This window comes from Lissotriton helveticus, chromosome 2_1 (genome assembly GCF_964261635.1).
Source record: "Lissotriton helveticus chromosome 2_1, aLisHel1.1, whole genome shotgun sequence".
NCBI classification, from domain to species: Eukaryota; Metazoa; Chordata; class Amphibia; order Caudata; family Salamandridae; genus Lissotriton; species Lissotriton helveticus.
Window position 1 is genome coordinate 461,135,400 of NC_136059.1, and position 22,238 is coordinate 461,157,637.

A 22,238-nucleotide genomic window follows, 5' to 3' on the forward strand; every position below is an offset into this window, starting at 1 on the left:
ACAGGAGACAAATCAACAAGCCCTTGCAGTTACTTCGCAGAGCCAGAAGGTTGTAGAGGGAGGATCCAACATCCTCACTATTAGGTAAGAGGTAGCAGGCAGCAGGCCAACACAGCAGAGTAATTTGCCAAGTGGCTGTCCCTCCTATAGCCGAGAAGTCAGAAGGACAACACAGATAGCAAAATGGCAGTCCCTCTTTCAGCGCTGCTCCACTTCTTGGCAGAATCTCCTCAGGACCTAAAAGTGAACTGATTTGAGGGGGTCAGAAACCCAGTACTTATACTCAAAAGTGCCTTTGAAGTGGGGTGACTACAAAGGAAAGTCTTTGAAGTACACAGGTCCCCTTTCAGAACAGTCCTGTCTGTCAGGCTATCATTGGGGGATTGATTAGTGTTTAGTGTGAGGACAGCACACTACCTCTTGAAATGTAGGTTTTCAGGTCCTCCCTTCCCTCTTGCCCAGGAAGACCCATTATTATGCAGATGAATGCAGATGCCATGAAGTGTTTTGTGTTTGTGGCTGTCTAGAGGGAATGCACAAAGTATAGCTGTCACCCAGCTCAGCTGTGTATTGGAGACAGGCTGCATGGCACAGAGTGCTAAGAGCAGAGAAATTCCCACTTTCTAAGAGTGGCATTCCTAAACTAATAATGCCAAATCCAACTTTACCATCAAGGAGGACTTGTCATTACCAATCCAAAGATATGAAACTTAAAGCAGCTACTCCACTGCAATCAGGAATGACAGCTTAAAAGGGCATTAAGGAACTCGTAATGTTAATCTATGAGAGGACTAGCCCTCACAGCATTGAAAAACGAATCTGGGTGTCTGTCATCAATAGAACACGTGAAACACAACAGTACATGTTCCACCTTTTCCGTACATAGCACCATGCCCTTAGGGGTTCTTAGGGCCTAAGCTAGAGGTGACTTATATGTAATAAAAGGAGAGCTTACTGGCTTTGCAAGTACTTTTAAATGCCAAGCTGAAATTGTATTAAACTAAACACACAGGCCCTGCAATGGCAGGCCTTAGACAAGTTTGACAGACTATTTCTGTGGGAGCATAATCAGTGCTGCAAGCCCACTAGTAGCATTTCATTTACAGGCCCTGGGCACTGGTAGTGCACTTTACTAGGGACTTATAAGTGAATCAAATATGCCAATTGTGGATAACCCAATGTCAACATGTACAGAGCATGTGCACATTAGCAGTGGTTAGCAGTGGTAAAGTGCTCAGAATCCTAACACCAGCAAAAATTAGGTCAGCAAAACAGGAGGTCAGAAGGCAAAATGTTAGGGAAAACCACGCCGAGGATGCCAGGTCTATCAGGTGGCAAGGGTGGTTTTAGGGTTAAGGGATTGTAGGATGCTGGCTTAGTATATGGTGCACGCTTATTTAAGAGAAGGACCTTGCACTAATCCAAGCAACCATTCTGGTGGTTTTAGTGGTCTTGGACAACAATAGAAAGCTCTTTAAGTGGTAGCTGCGGAGAGCAACCTTCAGGCTTATCTTGAAGGAGTGTTAAGCAACTTGTTTTACCCGATTTAATCATGTAGTGCAGGTTAAATGAAAAAGAACCACACAATGTCTATATAAAAATATGTCTATTTATTACACAACACTCACTAACACATTGGTATATCTCCTACCCGGAGATTTAAACACAAATACACAATAATGCTTCAATTACAAATAGGTAAGTAAGCACAATACTACACACTCCTACTAAACAAATGGAATACGCACTGCGACCAAAGTACAGGAGACTCAGAAGAGCTGGGGACACAAGGCGCCACCCAAGATAAGTACCCTGGATCCCCACGGACTCTATGTGCAGAGTGAAAACACAGCTGCATCTCCAATAGAAGTCATATCGAAAGTCGCTGTTGCAGACTCTTCCCAGTGGACCCTGAAGAAACCCCATGGAAGACAGAAGGTTGGAGAGTCACCCACCCGTAGGTACCCCAGGAACCAGAATACCTACATTAGGGAAGCCGGGGAAGAGGTGCGAAGTGAAGTCGGAAACCGCCGTAGATCGCAATGGAGCACTTCAGAAAAACACAGCGAAGGCTGTACAAGAGTCCAGTGGAATCCAAGAGGAGAACCTGCAAGCAGAGAGGACAAAGTATATGCCACTCTGAGGTGACCAGGAGGCATGGAAGAGCAATGCCCACCGATGTCGAAGGTTCAGGAGTGATGACGGTGACCTTGTTGCTGCAGCTATGAGCACCAGGCGATGCTGAGGAAGCCGGGCACAAGCTTCCCCACGTCGTAAGTCAGGAACCAGGGGGTTCGTGTCTGGCGGGAGCACCAACATGCCTTGGCAGCTGCCACAGGCGTGGGAAGCAAAGGAGGAGTAACGTTGGGACTATCAAGGTCCTAGGAAGTCACCATAAGCAGGAGAGCCAGAGCCAGGCACCATAAGCAGGGGAACCCACTGAAGCAGGAGAAGATCCTCGAGAGGATCCACAGGCCGAAGGCACAGGACTCGAAAGAGGACCTCGAGCAGCTCACCAAAGATGAAGGCCTATGATGCAGAGGATGCAGTGAAGACGCTGTACTTGGCAGGAAGAGATGGTGGAGGCTAGAGCTTTTGTAGCCTGGAGATCTCTGGAGTGCAGAGCCAACAAACCTTGGTAATGACAAGTGGATGTGGTGCACAGGGGTTCGGTCCCAGCGATTCCAACGAGGGATGCTGGCCTCAAAATTACAGAGGACAGGGCAGGCCTCGAGGGAGTTGCAGAACCACCACCTGTGTTACCGAGCCTTTCGGGGTCCAAGGGACATCAGGAGCAGCAGGCTGGTCAGCTTCCTTTCAGTGTCTGCAGATGCAGGAGAGTGACTCCTTCACTCCAAAGGAGATTACTTTGCGTGTACTTGATGCCCACAGGTCTGTTGAAGATCTTGGAAGAAATACAGACACATACGACCAGAGTTCTTCAAACTGTGGGGCGCCATCCTAGGGGGGCCCGCACTCCACTCTAATTTAACCTTTGTTCCCTGTGGCAAGTGGAGGGAGGGAAAATCAACGGGGCACGAAGTGCCCTGCTTTTATTATGTTCACCGTCCAAGGAGAGGGTTAATTCATTCAGCTTCAGCTGCAGTGAGGAGGTAGGAAGTCTCCTCTGCTAAATACGAAGGTAAACAAACAGACAGGCCTGTTCCTTTGCATTCGATATTATAGTAGAGGAGACCAGGGCCGGTTCTAGGGCGGTGCAATCGGTGCCACCGCACCGGGCGCTGAATAGGGGTGGGGGCGTCATTTTTTGCAAGTATATCATCATTTTTAAAACACCTGCTGCGCGTTCCTGGCATCAATTAAAATGTCAAGATAACTCAGCTGATTAATAATCTTCCTTGAAAGAGACCGGAGATTTGTCAAGTGGAAGTTCTGAAAAAGCGCATTATTATTTGTTGTATTTTTTACTCTATCGTCGCAGATGTGCACATTCTTCACAAGAAAGAAGCAAGAAGACGGCCATTTCTCCACAATAAGAATTTATGTTTATGCGGGCTTAAGTGCTATACATTGGGTAATATTAACAGATGTTACAGCGCTTAGAAAACGGCACTCATGCGGTATGGAGCGCTATGTTGAAACACGTTGTTGTTTATTAATATTGGGAATGTGTTTGTTTGCCTTGGTCTTCTAAGTGCAATCGATAATTTAACACATTTGAAACCCTATGCTGCCCTCAATAACATTCTGAGTTACTTCAAGTGTCTGCGAATGCACCTTGCATTGAAACAACTCACTTCTCATTCTCGCCCTTCACTTTCACGCTCACCCTGCACTCACACTGATCCCCATGCATTCACACCATTCAAGCACTTACCCTGCACTCACAGTGATAACTCTGCACTCACAATGCACTTGCACTGTTCACCCTGTACCTCACCCTGCAGTCACAGGAGCACACTACTCGCCCTGCACTCATATGACATTTCACTCACCTGTCCCCCTCACTGCTCAATCTGCAATCTCACTCAAATAAGCCCACCTCTAACCATACATTAATTCGTCCAACTCTGCACTTATATCTGCACCCAAATTCATATGGTCACCTCGCTCACCCTGCAGTCACTCCTCTTACCCTACTTGCAAACTGTTGCATGGCTCACTGTGCACTCACATGAGCACTCCTGCCACGCACACAGCACAGAGGGTTAATGTCACTGCTCCACAGAATGTGTACCATTCAGATCACAGAACTGAGTGCGAGTAAACAATGAGTAGCGCTATCACAAAATAAAGAGAGATGAGGTGCATCGTTGGTGAGTGGTAGTGAGAGAATTCATGAAGAAGGAGGAAATGTGGGAAGGGGTACCAAAAAAAGACTGTTGCACTGTGTGCAACAAGTGCTTGGGCCAGCCCTGGCTGGGAGTGTTAGCCCCCACCCGAAGTTCTGCCCCTTCCTGCACAAAAACAATCTCCCCACGACGCAGGCATCCTTGCACCATGGTGCAAGGATGCCTACGCCAGCGCATGGCTGCAGTTTGTGCGCCAGCGCAGGTGAAGCACAGAGATGCGTCATATTCTTGTAAATATGTTGCATCCCTGTGCTTCGGAAGTGCTGCAACATGGCGCAGCCAAAGGGCTTGCAGTGCCACACCGCGGCACTTCCTTGTAAATCTGACCCTGGATGTGGAGCACAACCTGAGGATGGCAGTAGCAAAAATCCATCCACAAATTGACCGCCTGTGGTGAAAAACAGGCACACCCGTCACATTTATGTTGGTGGTGTTATCAATCAATGTCATGTGTAAAACAAACCGCCCTAGTAAAAACAATTTGCGCACAATTTATCTAAAATGGTGGTTTGAGCTATGTAATAATCTGTCATTTCAGCACACCCACTCACAAACCTGCACCTATCTAAACACTCTTATTATGTTGAACAGGTCCTCATAAAAACACACCAAGCACCATTTGAGTCGCATGTGGTGACATATCTGAGATACATAGACGATGTCTTTATGTTGTGGAGAGGTAATGAGATAGAAGCCCATAAATTCATTGAGGACATTAACAAAGACTCCATGAACCTAATATTTACATCCCACATTCATAAGACACAGATTGAGTTTTTAGTTGTGAGGCTTCACATTAATGAAGGAAGGCTCAAAAGCACTCTATATAGAAAACCTACATCTGGCAACATTACGTTGCATGCAAACAGTTCACACCCCAGACACCTGATTGCGAATATACCATATGGAGAAATCCTCAGACTTAAGCGTATATGTAGCAATGAGGCAGATTTCAATAGGTGCCAGATCGAGATGTTGGAAAGGTTAAAAGCCACAGGGTATACAGATAAAATAATGATGCAATTACAAAAGCTAGCACACGACCCAAACACAGTCTCTTTAAAAATGGTAATAATGAGAGAGAATTAGAACTTACTGATGGGTCAAAAAACATTGATACCCCTAGACTTATTACAACCTTTTGTAATGAAGAACGGAAAATCAGAGCCATTATTACCAAACATTGGCCGATAGTGCTGACTGACAGTGTATTCCGTAACAGATTAGCAGAGACCCCAACGGTCACGTTTAGAGAAGGGAAATCAATGGGTTTTATTCTTGATAAAAACTCCCCTGAGACCCAAAAAGCTGCTACCTGGTTGAAACCAACGAAAGGTTTTAGAAAATGTGCAACATGCACAGCATGTAAATTTGGCTGCAATATGACACACTATTCCACCCCATTCAGTGAGTCGCCTATTCCAATCCAGGGCAACTATAATTGTAAAACTGAATATGCTGTATATGTTCTGACATGCACCTGCGGCCTTAACTATATTGGTAGTACGAAGCTGCAGGTGCATGTCAGAATTTTGCAGCATATAAGGGCTATTCTCCACAGTGACCCCGCGTACCCAGTGGCAAGGCATTTCAAACAAACTCATGCGAATGATATTAATTGTCTCTCCTATTATGTGATCAATACTATCCCTAAATCCTGAAGGGGTGGTAACAGGGAACGGCAACTCAGACAATTAGAAACCAAGATCATCTTAGAGTTCGATAGCAAGTGGCCTAATGGGTTAAACAACACGGAAGACATGCACAATTTCTTGTAAAAGTCTTTTTATTTATGTGCATTGTTGTTTTTCTGTATTCTAATGTCATCATACTCCGTGGGTTATTAGTATAAATGAAGTTTTTTTAAGATTCTCCCGAGCAACTCTAGACCAGCACAACAAAATGATACTGATATGATTATATAGGTGCACTGCTTAAGTAAAATCAGCCACCACAAAGAATGAAATTTTTCCCAACTTAGATCTGTTTTTATGTATAATGAAGTTTTAAAGCAAGAATATTTTTATAAAATATGTCTTTTAATAGTATTTTCCTTCTGTGGAATTTTACTGTTAACAATATTTTTAAATGTCTGCACCGTAATTAGACTAAAATTGGTCTATATGTATATTTTGTGTCGCATTTTATATTAGCTTTTTTTGCACATTAGGCACTAGTTTGCACATTGAAATACTTTTCAATTTTCTGCTGCTTATTACATATGCACTCCAATGTTATATACCGGATTTATCCGGGAATAAGCTTTTTTGTCAATGATAACAGAGACTCGAAACTGAAGAAATGTACATGTTTTGTGGATTTATCCAGCAATATCTATTTACCTGAACAATATATGTATTTATATTTTCAGATTTAGTACTCATGCACATAGATTCTATAAATGTGTATATTAAATCTTTGTTTTTACTGACAAGATGTATAAACACCCGATATGGTACATGTGTATTTGGCTTTTACATATGCTGCTGTTCACAGTGAGTCTGTTTTCCATGATTATCATCATGTGACTTGGAGAGGTGAAGGTGAGTGCTTACCAAACACATAAAAAAATGCAATGGCGAAACACAAAACCGCACGTGAACAAGGCTCCTGTGGCCCGAAACGCGTTGTGCGTGGGTTGTTGCAAGTAATAAAACATCTTGTTTTGCGGGGTCCGAGTCTCCTTCTTTGCCGCCGCCACCGCTGTGTGGGGTTGGAAGTAGCGGGAGTTAAATTTCGCCGATATATATATATATATATATATGTATATTCACCACGTTTTCCTACACAGAAGAAGATAGAAACGAGAAGAATTTTATTTTTCTCTTAGCAGTGACCAAATAGTCCCTACGCGTTTCGGTCTACCTTAAACCTTGATCACAGGTTAATCAGTAACCACCCAGGGCAGTTGTATAAAGTGCAGCAGTGTTTACATCATTTCCTGTTCAGTGCACCTATGCAATTCTGGTTCATGTAGTGCATGATGCATGTTTGTTGTGTAAAATAGCCTGCAGAAAACCAGGCATTTCAATTCACAGTCATTGTGGCGTCTAGATGGCACTATAAATCAAGTATACATAATATTGCTAAATAAAAAAAATATTGTTGTTAAAACTACCCAAATTTATAAAGTGTCATTTTTTTCCATCTCTCTCTCTTCTTTTTACCAAAACTGTTTTGTGATGACAAGAACGACCTGGGGTTTGAGTATGTACCCTTAATTTATCCTTCTCGCTGTCCTACTCATCCCATGTATTCTATGGGCATCACAAAATCTCATTGGTTTAGTTGATGCTCTGTAAAGCACACTATTGGGTGTAATCAAACATGGTCATTGCTATTGTTATACAGTCTGCTTTCTGTTAAAATGCCTTCCAAAAGTGAAAGTGACAAGTGCAAAAGTGCCACTGTGAATTCAGTCCATAATAGTATCTTTGATCTTATACAGACGATATATCTCTTTTGTTATTTAAGGATAGAGGGATAATAAACTGTTTCCCATGCTTTAATCTGTATTGCTGTCCCCGAAATCAAAAAAGCCAATTATAAAAGTGTGTATAATTCTTCATTTTGATTCAGACCAGTGGTGTAAGAGAAAGTAGTTTTAAGATGTGTCTTGATTTATATTGTCTTCATTTTCGTTTTCGATTTCCTCCCCTTTTATCATTCTCTACTTCTTCGATTGCATAGAATATTAGACTCTTCCAATTACTGTCATGAAGGGTTTTCATATGTTTGGCTACTGCGTTGCTTCTATCTTTGTTGATTGTAGAACGTACATGTTCTAGTATACGTTTTTTCAGTTCACATATGGTATTGCATACGTTTCGTAAGCCACACAATACATATATTAAAAAAAGGGGTTTCACTTACCTGATATATACTTACATTTTTATTCTAAAGGCATGCATGATAAAGGCATATATGTGTGGTAAAGACTTGCACGGTAAAGGCAATATGTGGTAAAGGAATTGCATGCTAAAAGCTTGGGTGGTAATGGCATGTGTGGTAACATACATTTGCCTATACCTTGGTGCACTCGCATTCAACATAGACAAAATACAGCTCATCCAAAATGCTGCTGCAATACTTTTCTCTACCTCACCCAAGAAAACATGTCTTCAGTCTTGCAGTCCATCCACTTGCTATCTCTAGCTAGAAGGGCAATGTACAAGGCACTTTATATTGCCCACAGATCCTCCCACGGAAAAGGACAAATATACCTACAACTTAAATTCAAGCAACACAAATAAAACAGGGCACTGTGCTTCGGGCTTGTACCACTTATCATCATACCACCTTTCCATAACAAATACGCAGGAGGCACTGCTTTTCCAGTACAAGCCACCAAGCTCTGAAATGCAATACCAGCCAGCAGTCTCACTTTGCAGTCAGAGAAAGAAAAGTAACCACCATCTTCATGTTAAAAGAAGCAGCAACAATTTGACAGAATACACAGCCTGACCTCTGACATCTGCCTTTGAATTCAAAACAAATGATACAAACATGTTGTAAAGACATTTTCATTGCTCATTCAACTTCTGAACTACCCCTGCACCTCTATTCTGAGTTTTCCATAAATACTGTGCCGGCTGCCTCAGTCATTTGGAGGGGCCAAAGATTAAACTCGGCTGTCCTGGCTCTCAAATACCCACCCAACATGGCTATGGCCCTGTATAGCCAGTGCTGTAACTGGAGAAAAGACCGGCCAGGCACAGATAACAGCCAGTGTACTATTGGGTTGGTGAGGTGGATTGTGTGGGGAGCTTCTAATGCACTGCCCCTATCTATATGGCGCTGATGCACTGACTTGATTTGGTGCAAGGCATCATCAGGTTTCAAACCACCCCTTCCTGAGCAGGAGTGCATGGTTGATCAGTGAGGCCCTTAACACTTAGTGAATCTGCATAATTTCACAGTAAGAGGTGTTTTGTGCAATGTGCAGGTGTAATTAGACTATTAAACAAAGTCGTTAGGGATGTGTATGCTTTAGGGTAGCTCTCTATATTAGCAGAGCTCTAGCTTTTCATCATAAAAGCTGGTATTGGAAACACATCTGAAAATAGGTGACAGTAGGCTAGTGTTGAGGTTGTAAGAGGCTGCAATGATTTGGGCAGTGGACTCATTGGTGGTAGTGGCCACCCAGCCTCTGGGGGGCAGTGGGAGTCTCTGGCAGTACCAGCTAGTCATCTGGTGGCAGCAGTACCTGTGCCACCACCTGGAAAACAAGTAACAATAGGTTGTAAGGCATGAATGGTGGTTGACAATAAGCAGGCAGCCGGTGGAGGTGTAGGGTAAAATAACCTCTGCTAATGTTCTGTATTAAAGGTTACACTCTCTTGCTGGGAGGGGCTGGTTATCTGGTCACCACACCAGTTTCAAATGAGTATTCCATGACTGCACTCACCCGTATATGTTTGCAGAATATTATAATTAATTACTGGACTTCTTCGCTGTTCAATTAATAACGGAATTAAAATGGGTGTGGTCAGGGCTAGACTGGGAATCAGAGTAGACTTGGCAAAAATGTTCAAATCAACACCACTCGCTTTCGCCCTTCTCTCTATCTCGCTTATCTCTGCTTTCTTTGCTCTCTACCCATCTCTGTCTTTTTCTTTTCTCTCTGTATTTCATTTTCTCTTCTGTAAGGTAATGGGTTAGTAATTGGGGCGGGTGTGAATCCACTACAAGGAATAAGGTTACAAACTTTTCATGGTAAAACATAGTTTCAATAATCTAAACCTGGGCTCAACCCACTCGCTTAACAGGAAATAGTGTAAAGCACTTAGAAGTAATAAAACAGTTGAAAAGTCAAAACTAACTAGAAAATCTTGCTTTTCTGCATGATATTTTACCTTTTTCTTGGACCTATTTGTCCTGGTTGAAGAACTGTGCACTTTACCCATGCCAACCAGAAATAACGTGCCTATACTCCCCCTTTGAAATGGTTCCATTGGCTTATTCCTGATTGGCACATTTAACTTGCCTGCAAGTCCCTAGTATGTGTGTGTAGAAAGTGCACTCATCCTGGAAGTTAAATGCCACAGGTGGTCTGCAGTACCTATAGTGCCATCCACTACAGTAGCAGTGCAAACATGGCTACAGGTCTATTTTGTGTAGCCTGACTGCTGCAGTGCAAACCGAGGTGTAAATAAATGGTGAGGTTCCTTCCAGGAGCTACACAATGGGATGACATAAAAAGGCTGGTATGACTCCTCTGAGCCCTGCAGAACCTTCAGGGTGAAGGCTATGGTCATACCCTTTGACACCACAGTATCAAATCCTGCCTGACAGGTCTGTTTGAGTCGCATTTAAAACTTTGACACAATTGAAAGGGAAGAGAACAAAATTCCAGGGCAATTATTCTGTATCCCCTTTCTGGGTGCTGTATGAACATGCCTTTGTCCTACTATACTTCCGTGTCATAGTTTGTTGTGAGTACAGGGACTGCTTCAAACCGGACTTTAAAACTAGATGTGGGTGGGCACTAGTGATTAACATAAGGCACTTCCCTACATACCCACAACCACCACAGCTCACGTTTAGTGTGGCACAAGACTTTTGCATCTTGTAAATGCGTTGACACATACAGTAACTACTGAAAAAATGGGTAGAGCTACCCCCAGGAACTTTTACAGCATTGATTAGGGAGTGCCTCTGTGTAACCCCCACCCACTAGCTAGTGCCAGGCATAAATGTGACCCATCTGTATGCTTTTTGGACCTGAAGAAGAACAGCAGAGGACTGGACCTGCTGACTGTAACCTTACAGGAGCTCTGAAGGCTTGGACCTGATCATTCTTGTACACAGGCCAAGGAAGTGGACTCCAAGGGTTGGTTGTCTGACCTCCTAGGTAGTTCCACCAAGGTCACAACAAGCTCCAACAGGTGTTTTTCCTAAAGTGCCACGCTGACCAGAGGCAACTGGAACTTGGACTGAAATTCACCTTTGACCTCTGCCAGGCAATCTGAGAGTCTCTAGGTGCCCCATTGAAGTCGGGTGGGGCTTAGAAGTGTATGCCTGTGGTTGCTCGGTCACAAGGAAAAAGTTGGACAGTTTTGAATACTTTTGCTTCAGGGCTTCAGAGCCAAGGGGAACCTACTCCTAAACTGATCAGCAGTCCAGGCCTTTAGATGAAATTTCATATTCGTCCCCCTGAAAGGATCTAGTATCTCTGGAAAAACAAGTATCTCTGTTTTGGGACTTCAAAATGTTCCCAAACAAAAAACTCAAAAGTTTGAGCCTGAGCGGGATGAACCTGTGGCTGGCATCCCAACGGCAGTCCCACCGCAGCGACTAAAACATCAGATTTGTCCCACTGGGAAATAACATTTTTTTCAAAAAGATGACAAAGTTCCTTTTTAGGTTAGGACTTGCGACTTTATCAAACCTTTTGACTTCTAGACTTTCACCAGGACAATTTCTGCTTGGTGTATCCGACAGGGGCACCAACACGGTTGGCCTCAAATTATGCCTAGGTCCTGGCCTACTGTGACCATTGACTACCATTGCACTTTTGGGGCTACTTTTACTTAATTTAAAAATATATATATCTCTGGTTTCCCCTATTGTATTGTTGCTGGTCTGGTGTCATTTTCTTCCCAAAATCTTTCCCCATTTTTCTAATTCACTTTAGGATTTGTATTGCTTGGTATTTTTTCTTTATTACTGTGTTGGTACTGCATAAATCCTTTACACACTGCCCTAAGTTAAGGCTGTCTTCTCTGCACCATAACACAAGAGGTTGCAGAGGTGGCTGAGCTCAGGTTAAGTCACATTATGCGGTCACCCTGACAAGAGTTGTGATTATTCTTTGAATTAGGCAGCCAGCCTCCCCGAATAATAATCAACAACACAATAAAAATAAAAATAGAGAAACATTTAATGATTAAGAGGACACCAAAACAACAAAAATATGGGAACCAGAAATAGGGCACTTTAAAAAGAGAAAGTACATAGCCAGTCAGAAGTCACTGTTCGCAGTTGACCGGGACATAAGCATGAATTCAGGCCGACTATGATGGAGCGATGATCGGATACATCAAGCAGGTTGGTTCCGGGCAAAGAGTTTGCCTTGTCTCTGAAATGGAAGTTCTAATACTCTATCGAGGTAAGGTTGCAGGCTGTATCATATGAAGTCCTCTCAAAGCTGGAACACTGCTGGCCAGGCCCATCTGAAGCTGTTGGTTTTGGTGGGAAAAGTTGTGACCGTGAGAAATTCATATTTTGCAGCCGCATTGCGTGGATACTTTAAACACATTCATCCGGTCAAGATTCCAACCTTCAGACTTATTGGCCAAATGTACTAGTGCCTGATTCAGAAAGGTAAACTTAGACCTGAAGTCTAATTATAGGCCTGAAGTCTAAGTTTAGACCTGAAGTCTAAGTATGCCCCTTGTGATTCTTATAGGATTTACTAGCCAGTGGGTGGAAGTGACTCCTACATGCTCACACTCCCTAACCATTGAGGAAAAAGTTCCCAAGGACAAACCTTCCCACTGTTGTAGCACATCCTGTTCACCTTACTGCAAGCTATCCCACAGCATGCTATCCTAACTGAAAACCAAGATGGCATAGCCTTTCTGATCTTGGAAAGAGCCTAGGGAATGTTTGGGGGAAATAACCAGTCATCTCCTACTCATCTACCCCAAATTGGTTCTGGGACCAGCACCCCCTCCCACTGGGCTGGTGCCAAACTAGCTACAGAGAAACCAGGAAATAAAAGGTTTTGTTTCCTCATGTCTCCACTTACAATTAACAATGAATTGGCAGGCCTCTCCCTGGCCCCTTTCAAGTTAATGACATTCCTGAATCAAATCGTTTCCCAATGGTCGCCAAATATCCTTAGGCCTAGAAGTAATAGGTTGCAGTGTAGCATACAGTTCACTATTGGTGTCGCAATGCATTAAACTGTGAAGCCATTGTTCAAGTGTTGGTGTACTTTTGCTGCACCAATGGATTGCCAGCTCTCTTTTAGCAAGGAGTAGTGCTATACCAACATACCTACGCAGCGCTTTTGGAATGTCGGCGATGTAGCCCAGTGGCACCATCAGAGGACCCAAGTAGGTGAGGCAATGGGGCAGGACCTTTGATTCAGTAAGTAAGAGGCGAGAATGAGTAAGAATGCATTCAGAGCAACCGAGAGATTTATGTGTGAGACTAGCGGCCACATTTCATTAACAAAGCAAGTGTCTCTTTTGTTTTGTCTTCTCTCCCTCATCTTATTTTTGGCTTGTACTCGTACAGAGGCGGACTACAAGGCTATCCCCACTTACCTGCAGTGCGACAAGAGGGTAAGATATTTCGATGTAGTGAGCAATTCCGACTGTAAGGTGACAAACTATGGGCAATACTTAACCCGGAAGTATGAGTATGAGTGTAAAGTTGCAGGATGAATGTAACATGAGGGTGCAGAAACACTACACCAATTGTACCTGGTTCCATGATAGTGGTGGTTAGATGTGAATGGCATCACCACTCGATAATACTAACAACCTCGGACAGCATTATAACCAGAAAGCTAGTTTTGATCTCACCCACACAAAGCATGTTGGATGAAAGCACACTTTAGAATCTGTTCTGAATGAAATATATGGGTGATACAGGCGTAGCGTAAGTTGGACACATGTGATCATACAAATCAATGTTTCTTTTACAGGCGGACATGAAACCAATCGGTTCCGTATGAGAGATAAGTATTCTACTTACTGGCCCTTATGAGCACAGCTTTCTGCACTCCATATTGAAATATAGGATAGTACCTACGTGAAGAACCAGGGAGAACTGAAGAAAGTCCAGGATCCCTTTGGGCCTTTTAAAAAGGGCTGAAACATGTCGACATTAGGGTCATAGGACCATTACCTCCTTATGACCCCCCCTGTTTTTTATTTTTAATATCCCCTACGACTCTGCCAATAAAGGGATACCTGGAGTCAGAGGAAGATTTTTTATCTTTAAACCCCCTGGCCTATTTCTCTTAAGTGCTCCCTGCAATACGGTTGAGCCCACCCAGACCTTTAGGAGTCAGGGTGAACCCGATGATGAAGCATGACACTACTAGAGTGTGTGGGGGTTATTTAACAAAAAGGAATTGCTTCCTTCCCTGCACCTGAGCGTTTGGTGCCCCGAGAGTTGAGAATAGTGCCCGACTCTCCATACTAGGTGGGATACCTTTGTGCATCAATTCCTGAATCCTCCCCAGCTGCCCTTCCTGTCACACACCTCACACACATTTTCCTTTCAGAAGGTATAACCATTGCTTTTACTCTGGGAGCATTTTTCACACCTCACCAAGAGAACGCACTGGCAGGTTCAATTGTCAGCAGGCTAATGACAACTAGGCTACCGAAGGTTCAGGCAGACAAAATCTAACTTTTTAAAAGTTACTTTTCATAAATATTTATCAAAAATTGGACTTCACCACTGAACTGGATTTTCAATAAACATTAAAAATAGTTTTTGAATTATTCTAGTAGCTTTTCCCAAACCAGAAATAGCAGAGTTATGATTTTATTTGGAACTTTGTTTTACTCATAGGACAGTGAAAATAGCTTTTGAGGGCTAGGACATACTCGCTGTAGGTACATGCCAACATTAAATTCTTGTATATACTTCTTTTAAATACTAGACACCCCACTTTGTGGGCTACAAAACCTACTTTTGGGTGACATATTTTGCTTAAGTGTAGGGTTCTTTGCTGTCGAAAAGGTTTATTTTGACAGGTTAAAACAGTTAAAGCAGTCAGGTGTTCCAGGTTGGTATGAAGTCAAGTTTTCTTTGTAATTCTAGTGGGTGGCACAAAAAGTGCTGCAGGTCACAGGTGACATTTAATTTTCCATGCCACTGGTGTGTTTTCTTGCACCATATCCTATGGTCTTACTGTAGCATTAAATTTGTTATTTTGAAATTAGCCAGTCTTACCTGGACAGCAGTGCCCCAGTGTGCAAATTAAAAAAAACAGCAATACAATTCTGCAAAATATAATAGGGGTGACCACGTAAAAAGAGGAATTTCTCATGTCTTTTATCTCCCCCATTTATCTCTCCCACTTCTTTACATCCATGTTACAATGAGAAAAAGCATATCTCTCCCTCCTCCTTGCCTTATCTCTCTCTTCTTCTTTCTCGCTTGTTGAATTGTTCACTAGCACGAAGTGTTATAGGGGTAACTACAGTACTCTTTAGGCACTATTCCCAAAGCTATTTGTAAGTTACATGTAAGTTTGACTTATAAGTACAAATAGTCATTAAAGTTGAACGGTGACAAAACGGAGGTCCTGGTCTTCGGCAAAGACCAGGAAATGTGGTCAGGCGAGTGGTGGCCCTCATCTTTAGGCATCTGCCCCACACCCACACAATCTGCTAGGAACCTAGGCGTCATTTTTGACACCCGGCTCTCCATGGAACTGCAGGTGAACAGGACAGTGGCCACCTGTTGGGGTGTTATCAGGATTCTGAAAAGAATCGCGTACTATCTTTCCCCACAGGCACGAAAACAGGTTGTGATCGCCCTTGTTGGCTCAAGGCTGGATTACTGTAATTCACTCTATGCCGGGGCCAACAAGGGCCTTCTTCAACGCCTGCAGGTTGTGCAAAATGCCGCGGCGCGCTTCGTTCTGGCCCTGCCGTGGATGTCCTCTGCGACCTCGGCAAGGAAGAGTCTCCATTGGTTGCCTATCCCTTTCAGAGTCTCTTTTAAACTTCTCTGTCTTACCTACAGCGCCCTGAGGGCAGGCCCGATTGATGCCTTGGGTTCTTTGCTCTCTAGGTATGTTCCAACCAGATGTCTTCGCTCGTTAGAGCTTAATCAACTGGTAGTCCCACGCGCTAAGATGGCAAGATGGGGGAGCAAGGCCTTCTCCATCCTTGCACCTCAACTGTGGAACACTCTTCCCTTGGAGATCAAATTACAGCCCTCACTTGATCTCTTCAAGAAAGCTCTGAAAACTTGGTGTTTTTCCAAAGCCTATCAGTGAGCTCGTGTCTCTGTCTGCCCGCAGCTAATTTTTTTTTGAGTTAGGCGCCTTGACGCCCACTGGGCATAGTAGCGCGTGAATAAATCACATTTCATTCATTCATTAGGTTTCTGACAGTGGCGAATTAAAGTGATCTTGCAGTCCCCTTTTACTCATGTGTAATATTACCACTCAGTGGTGGTAGGGAGTGGGCATTTCAAGACATAGTTTGTTTTCAAATTTAGTAGATATTCATGAGTTTGTGGGTAATTACAAATTCCTCTTCATCCTAGAAATGTTGAGTTTTACTCCTGTTCGGGGAAGTAGTAATCCTTTGTATGGTGAGAAGAGCAATGGAAAACCCTAAGCTTCTTTGCAGTGCAGGGGAAAGGGTTTCCCCGTAGGGATATTTTTTCCAAGGAGACAAAAAAGAAGAAAAAAAGATATATCATGCAGCTGTAATGCTGGCAATGCAGCAGGTGCAATTGTATTGCTGTACAATTAAGTCTGTCAAATTACAGACGCAAAGGTGTAGCCATGAATTCACAACAACTTTCCTGAAGTATGCCTAAAAAACTGCAACCTTTCAGGTATAATCTGGAAAAGGTTTTGAATGCCAGAACGTCATCAATATACAGGTCTGGGAGGTCGCAGGACTGCTGGAACCGATGTGCCACTTTCATTTGTATGGAAAAAACAACACAGGGTTCTGGCTTTGAACCCAGTAAGGCTAAGCCAAGTATAACGAAAAAACAGAACAATCGCCAATACTGGACGTGGTTTAATGTAATCAGACCTTGACCTTTATGAATAAAACATACCGGTCCGTTGTTGATTTACGTCAGTAATTAAATTTATTATTTTTTAAACTCCTGGAACGTATTTAATTTTCAATCATATCATCATATATTTTTATGCATGTACTAACATTTATAAAACTATACAAAAGCAAAAAGATTTACATATATTTACATCAAATTCTGCACATCCTACCAACAGCATTCATACCTCACTCACACAACTAAACACAAAAAACAATGTACTTTCATTTGTATGCCAGGGGTCAGATATATGACCATTTCATTTTGCGACTCGCCAATTGCGATTTTAGCGATTCGCAATTAGCGAGCCACAAAATATATTGTACTGATGTATCTCAGACACATTTACAGGTAGATTCATGAAAGAAAAATCGGCTCGCAAAGGGCCAGATTCTGAGAATCTGGCCCTTTGCGAGTGCAATTTTTGCATTTGGGATTCATCATCCCAAATGCAAAAATCGCTAATTGCGAAATCGCATATTTGCGAGGAATTGCATTTAAGGAATCTCTATTTGAGATTCCTTAAATGCAATTCATTAACCATTTTCTATTAGCGAATTCGCTATTTCGGGCCGCTATTTACCACGAATTGCAACTTCGTGGTAAATAGCGAAAACTCAGAAAAATGCACTTTAGTGCATTTTTCTGAGTGGTATGTTACACACACACATGTCCTTTCGACATGTGTGTGCGCAACATCTGGCTACATTTGCTTTTCAGGGGTGCTACAGGGTGTCCTTTGGACACCCCTGGCACCCTTGAAATCGCATCCTTATTTGCGATTAGCAAATTGCTAATCGCAAATGAGGAATAACTCCCCATTCATTCCTATGGGCCTTAGGCCCATAGGAATGAATGGGGAGTTATTCCGATTAGCAATTTGCTAATCGCAAATAAGGAAGATGTGGGAATCGCAATATTTTTTGCAATTCCTACATGAATCCCGTTTTGCAAGTCCTTAATAGCGATTCCTTATGAATCGCTATTAAAGACTCGCAAAATGGGTCTTTGATGAATCTAGCTGTTAGTGATTTCCAATGGGGTTTCAAATGACTTACTTCAGTAATATTCATGAGGAGGTCATTTTGTGACCCATTGGGAATGTCCTTTAATCACAAGGATGATGGTCTGCTGTGGTCAGTAGACCACCATGTCTGTGATTGCTTTTTAAATTAAGCATTTTTTTATGGAATGCAGCCTGTTTCCCTTAAAAGAAAACAGGATGCATTTAAAAAAGAAAAATTTGATGATTCTGTTTCATTTTTTAAGACTAGGGAGTGGTACGTGGGACCAATGCCTGCTCTTAAAAAATGTTGGTGCACACATTCACTTAGGGGAAGGGGTCTTGTAGGGACCCCTTCCGGTTTGCGAATGGGTTACTACCTCCTTCGCAGAGTCGGTAAAATATGATTGTTTTGCGACCGTATTCCACTCACAAAACATTCATACATGCCAGTGCGACTGGCTATGAGGAAGAGACGCCCCTTCCTAATAGTGACTCGCGAATCCTATTTTGCGAGTCGGTAATCGGTGACCGACTCGAAAAATATGGAGAGTTCGAACATCTGGTCCCAGGTCTTCAGTATCAGTGGTGACTTCAGCCCGAATGCATGGGAAGCAGAGTGAAGTAAGCAGCAGTATCATTACTTCCTCGGTGGTACACAAACTGCACTTAAACTGGTAATATCACATTCCATCTGTATAAATGTAACCACGAGATGCAAAACGATGCACGAGTCTGCAAATACAGTAATTAATCTGCATTCACACCCTATTGTAACATATATTTCCACTCGTTAAAGGTCTTAGAACATTTCAGCGTCCTTGAGTAAAGTTTGAGCTAACAAAGGGTGTTTCGAACACGTAAGATTGATTTGCTGTTGATTTACCTATTCTCCAGAGAGAGCAGTTTGATGCAAGCTGTGTGACCGCAGTACATAGCATATGTGAGCGGAGTGTTTTCATTGATGTCTCGCGGACTGCTATCGACTCCCAGCTGCATGAGGGTCTGTACACAATCAGCTCTGCCTGCGGCTGCTGCCCAGTGCATCGGAGTCCTAGAAAAAATAGACAAACACAAGAAAATGGAATCTCTCGTACATACCATTGTAAACAAAGACATACTATTCTCGTAAAACGGTGTGGCTACCCAATATGTTGCAACAATATTAATGAAACTATAAAATCGAAGGTTGCTATATTCTGCATTGCATCAGATAGGTCTCAAAGCTGTTTTCTGTGTTGCATTCCTAAACAAGCACTGGCAAAGGAAGAAGGTTTGACGTCTGTATGGTGTGCAATTGGGAGGGGCTCGTATCCTACGAACATCAAACCTACTTACTAATAAACAGACAAAGGCATCTTAACAAATGGATGCTATGGGAAACAAACATCTGCAAAGCAAAAAGGTTTAAGTTTAATGTGCTAATGCATGCAGAGTTAGCACCTTTCAGCTAGATACACGGAAGGGAGTCAGCAGGATATATAGAGAGGGCAAAGTGGAGGTAGAAGAAAACTCTGTAACCGTCAATAGTTTTAGATGAGAGATGAATACTCCAGTGGTGGACTGCGCCAAGATCTGACTAACAATGTTTCAAGCCAATAACTGTGAAGAGGCTGGTAGAAGAAAACCAATGGCTAAAAGGGGTAGAGCCAAGGGCCACTATATTGTAAGTAATAGGCCAGTTTGAAAATTGTGCTGTCAAAACCCCGATATAAAAAGAATTGCTTTATTTTCTGCAGTATTTTGAAACTGTTCAGTTTCAGTGGTGCTAGGCTGCTCGCCTATTCATTATATACATATCAGCCATCTCGGAAAGGTAGAACAACATGAGTATGCAGAACAATGTTTCATGATGGCCACCGTATTTTTGCATTAGTCGCTGATAAAAGCATCTGAAAAATTGATGCTTTTTTTGTACTTTGGAGTTTTTACTTCTTTTCTATTTTGAGACTCAGCTAAGGAGACACCTGGCACATATATCCCTTTCCAGATTGGCAACATGTCTGCTGGGAACAGGCGTCATTCTTGGGAAATCAAGAAAGGTGAAAAGGAGAAGACCATTGCGTCCAGCTCTTGAGATTAAAAAAAAACATTGGAGAGATAGGCAACTGAGTTGATCTGGAAACAAAATGTACATACCTTTGGTAATGACCTTTCTGTTGGGGCCTGGATCTACCTTCCTACTGTATCGACCTCCTCCAGGTGCCAGACTGGATCTTGAAAACTTTGTAATAGCTCTCCAGCTCTGATAGGTGGGGCCATGGCTCCATGTTGACTCAGACATGGAGCCACAGATGGCACCAGCAGACGCTCTGACATTAGTTCTTGTCCTTTTACCACCCCAATACCATTAGAGGCAGAGACGTGCCTCCCAAATTTAGAGGAGAGCAAAGTAGATAACCAACTGTGTGTCTTCTCAGTGCAGTAACCACTCCTCAGAGTTAGGAGGCAGGTGGGACAGTGAAGAATTTACAGGTATAATATCCACCAGAAAGATAATTCCCAAAGAGAACTAAGGGGCATATTACCGAAGATTGCGTTGGAAAACGCACAACGCACATTCCCGTATCGCCGGCTATCGCCCCATTTCATCGCCTTTTTAGCGCGCAATTATCAATGTGCATCAGGCAGGCGAATAGAAATCCGGCGTTAGGGCACATTAGCGCATGAAAACAAACATTGTTTTCACGCGCTAATGTGGGCCTTGATAATATGGGGGGTGGATTCAGCTTTATGATCCACACCCCCATGTTATCAATGCCTAACGCCTGGTCAGAGCAGGCGTTGGGAGACCTGCGATAAATGAGTTTATCGCAGGTCTTTTCCACCCATCGCCTTCCTTGGTAATAGGGTGTTCCCACCTCCAATCACATTTTTCATGTGGTTGGACGTGGGAACGCCCACTTTGCATGTCATTAGCGATGTTTATCGCCGACATGCAAAGTGGGCTTGGGGCAGGCTTTAAAATGCCCTTGTTAATAGGGCTCTAGCAGTATCGCCGCTTTCTTTTTTTTTTTTTTTCTTAAACCTTTATTTATCATTTTCATAGTGAACAGAGAACAGACAGTTAGGTTACATTCATACGAGTCACAATCCCTTGACAATCATATAGGTACAGTACATGAGTCGATGATCCGAGCATGCAGGAGTATACATATGTCGGTCCCTTCCACCCCCGGCCATACATTCACTGCTTAGTATCAATCAATATAGGTACAAAGACAGGGGTATCAGGGTACACAGGTTCGGGTGATCAGCACGCCATAAGAGAAGCATCCTGAAGTTTATTTTATTTATTTATTTATTTATTCAATTTATATAGCGCAATTATCACCAGTAGGTCTCTAAGCGCTTGTAGTGTGAAAACTGATCAGTACAAAAGGATAGGTACCCAAATTAGATCAAGCCCCAAGCTTCTCGGAAGAGGATCGTTTTTAGCTTCCGCCTAAAAGGCAATAGATTCGGTTCTTTCCGTAGGCAGAGAGGTAATTTATTCCAAGCTGCCGGTAGAGTAGTTGAAAAGGCACGTCCACCACAGGTAGCCATGCGATAGCGAGGGCAGATCAAAAGCGAATCCTCGGATGAGCGCAAAGTTCTTTTTGGAGAATATTGTACCAGCCTAGCTTTAATATAACTGGGAGCATTGCCATAGACTGCATTATGCGCAATGCACATACCTTTGAATAAAATCCTCTGCCTAATTGGAAGCCAATGTAGTTGGCATAGGAGAGGAGATGCATGTGCTCTTCTAGACTTTCCAAAAATCAATCTCGCTGCATCATTCATCACAATTTGCAGTCTTGAAAGTTGTTGCTGGGGGAGTCCTACATTAAGAGAATTTCCGTAGTCGAGACGGCCTAGAATTGTTGCAGACACCACAGTTCTTAGGGTAGAAAAGGACAGCATCTGCGAGATTTTGCGCAACTGCCTAAGGAGGCCAACACACTTACCCACCACCGACGACACCTGATTTTTCATAGAAAGATTACCATCAATGTGGATGCCCAGGCTTTTCACCACCGCAGCTGGTGCCGGGGTCCTGCCCAACTCCTTTGGCCAGAAGCGATCGTTCCACGGGTTACCCGAGCTGGTGATGGGCAACACTTCGGTCTTCTCTGGGTTGATTTTTAAGGAGTTGGTGGACATCC

At 43.0% G+C, this 22,238-nt stretch overlaps 1 protein-coding gene across 1 annotated transcript in view; it reads right to left on the minus strand.

The window, feature by feature from the left end:
- Positions 1–22,238, minus strand: part of ANKRD55 (ankyrin repeat domain 55) — a 747,192-nt gene that overhangs the window by 343,655 nt on the left and 381,299 nt on the right. Inside the window, exon 8 of the mRNA XM_078677760.1 lies at positions 18,977–19,144. Coding sequence (XP_078533886.1) covers positions 18,977–19,144 — 168 coding nt within the window. The remainder of the gene's footprint in view (positions 1–18,976; positions 19,145–22,238) is intronic.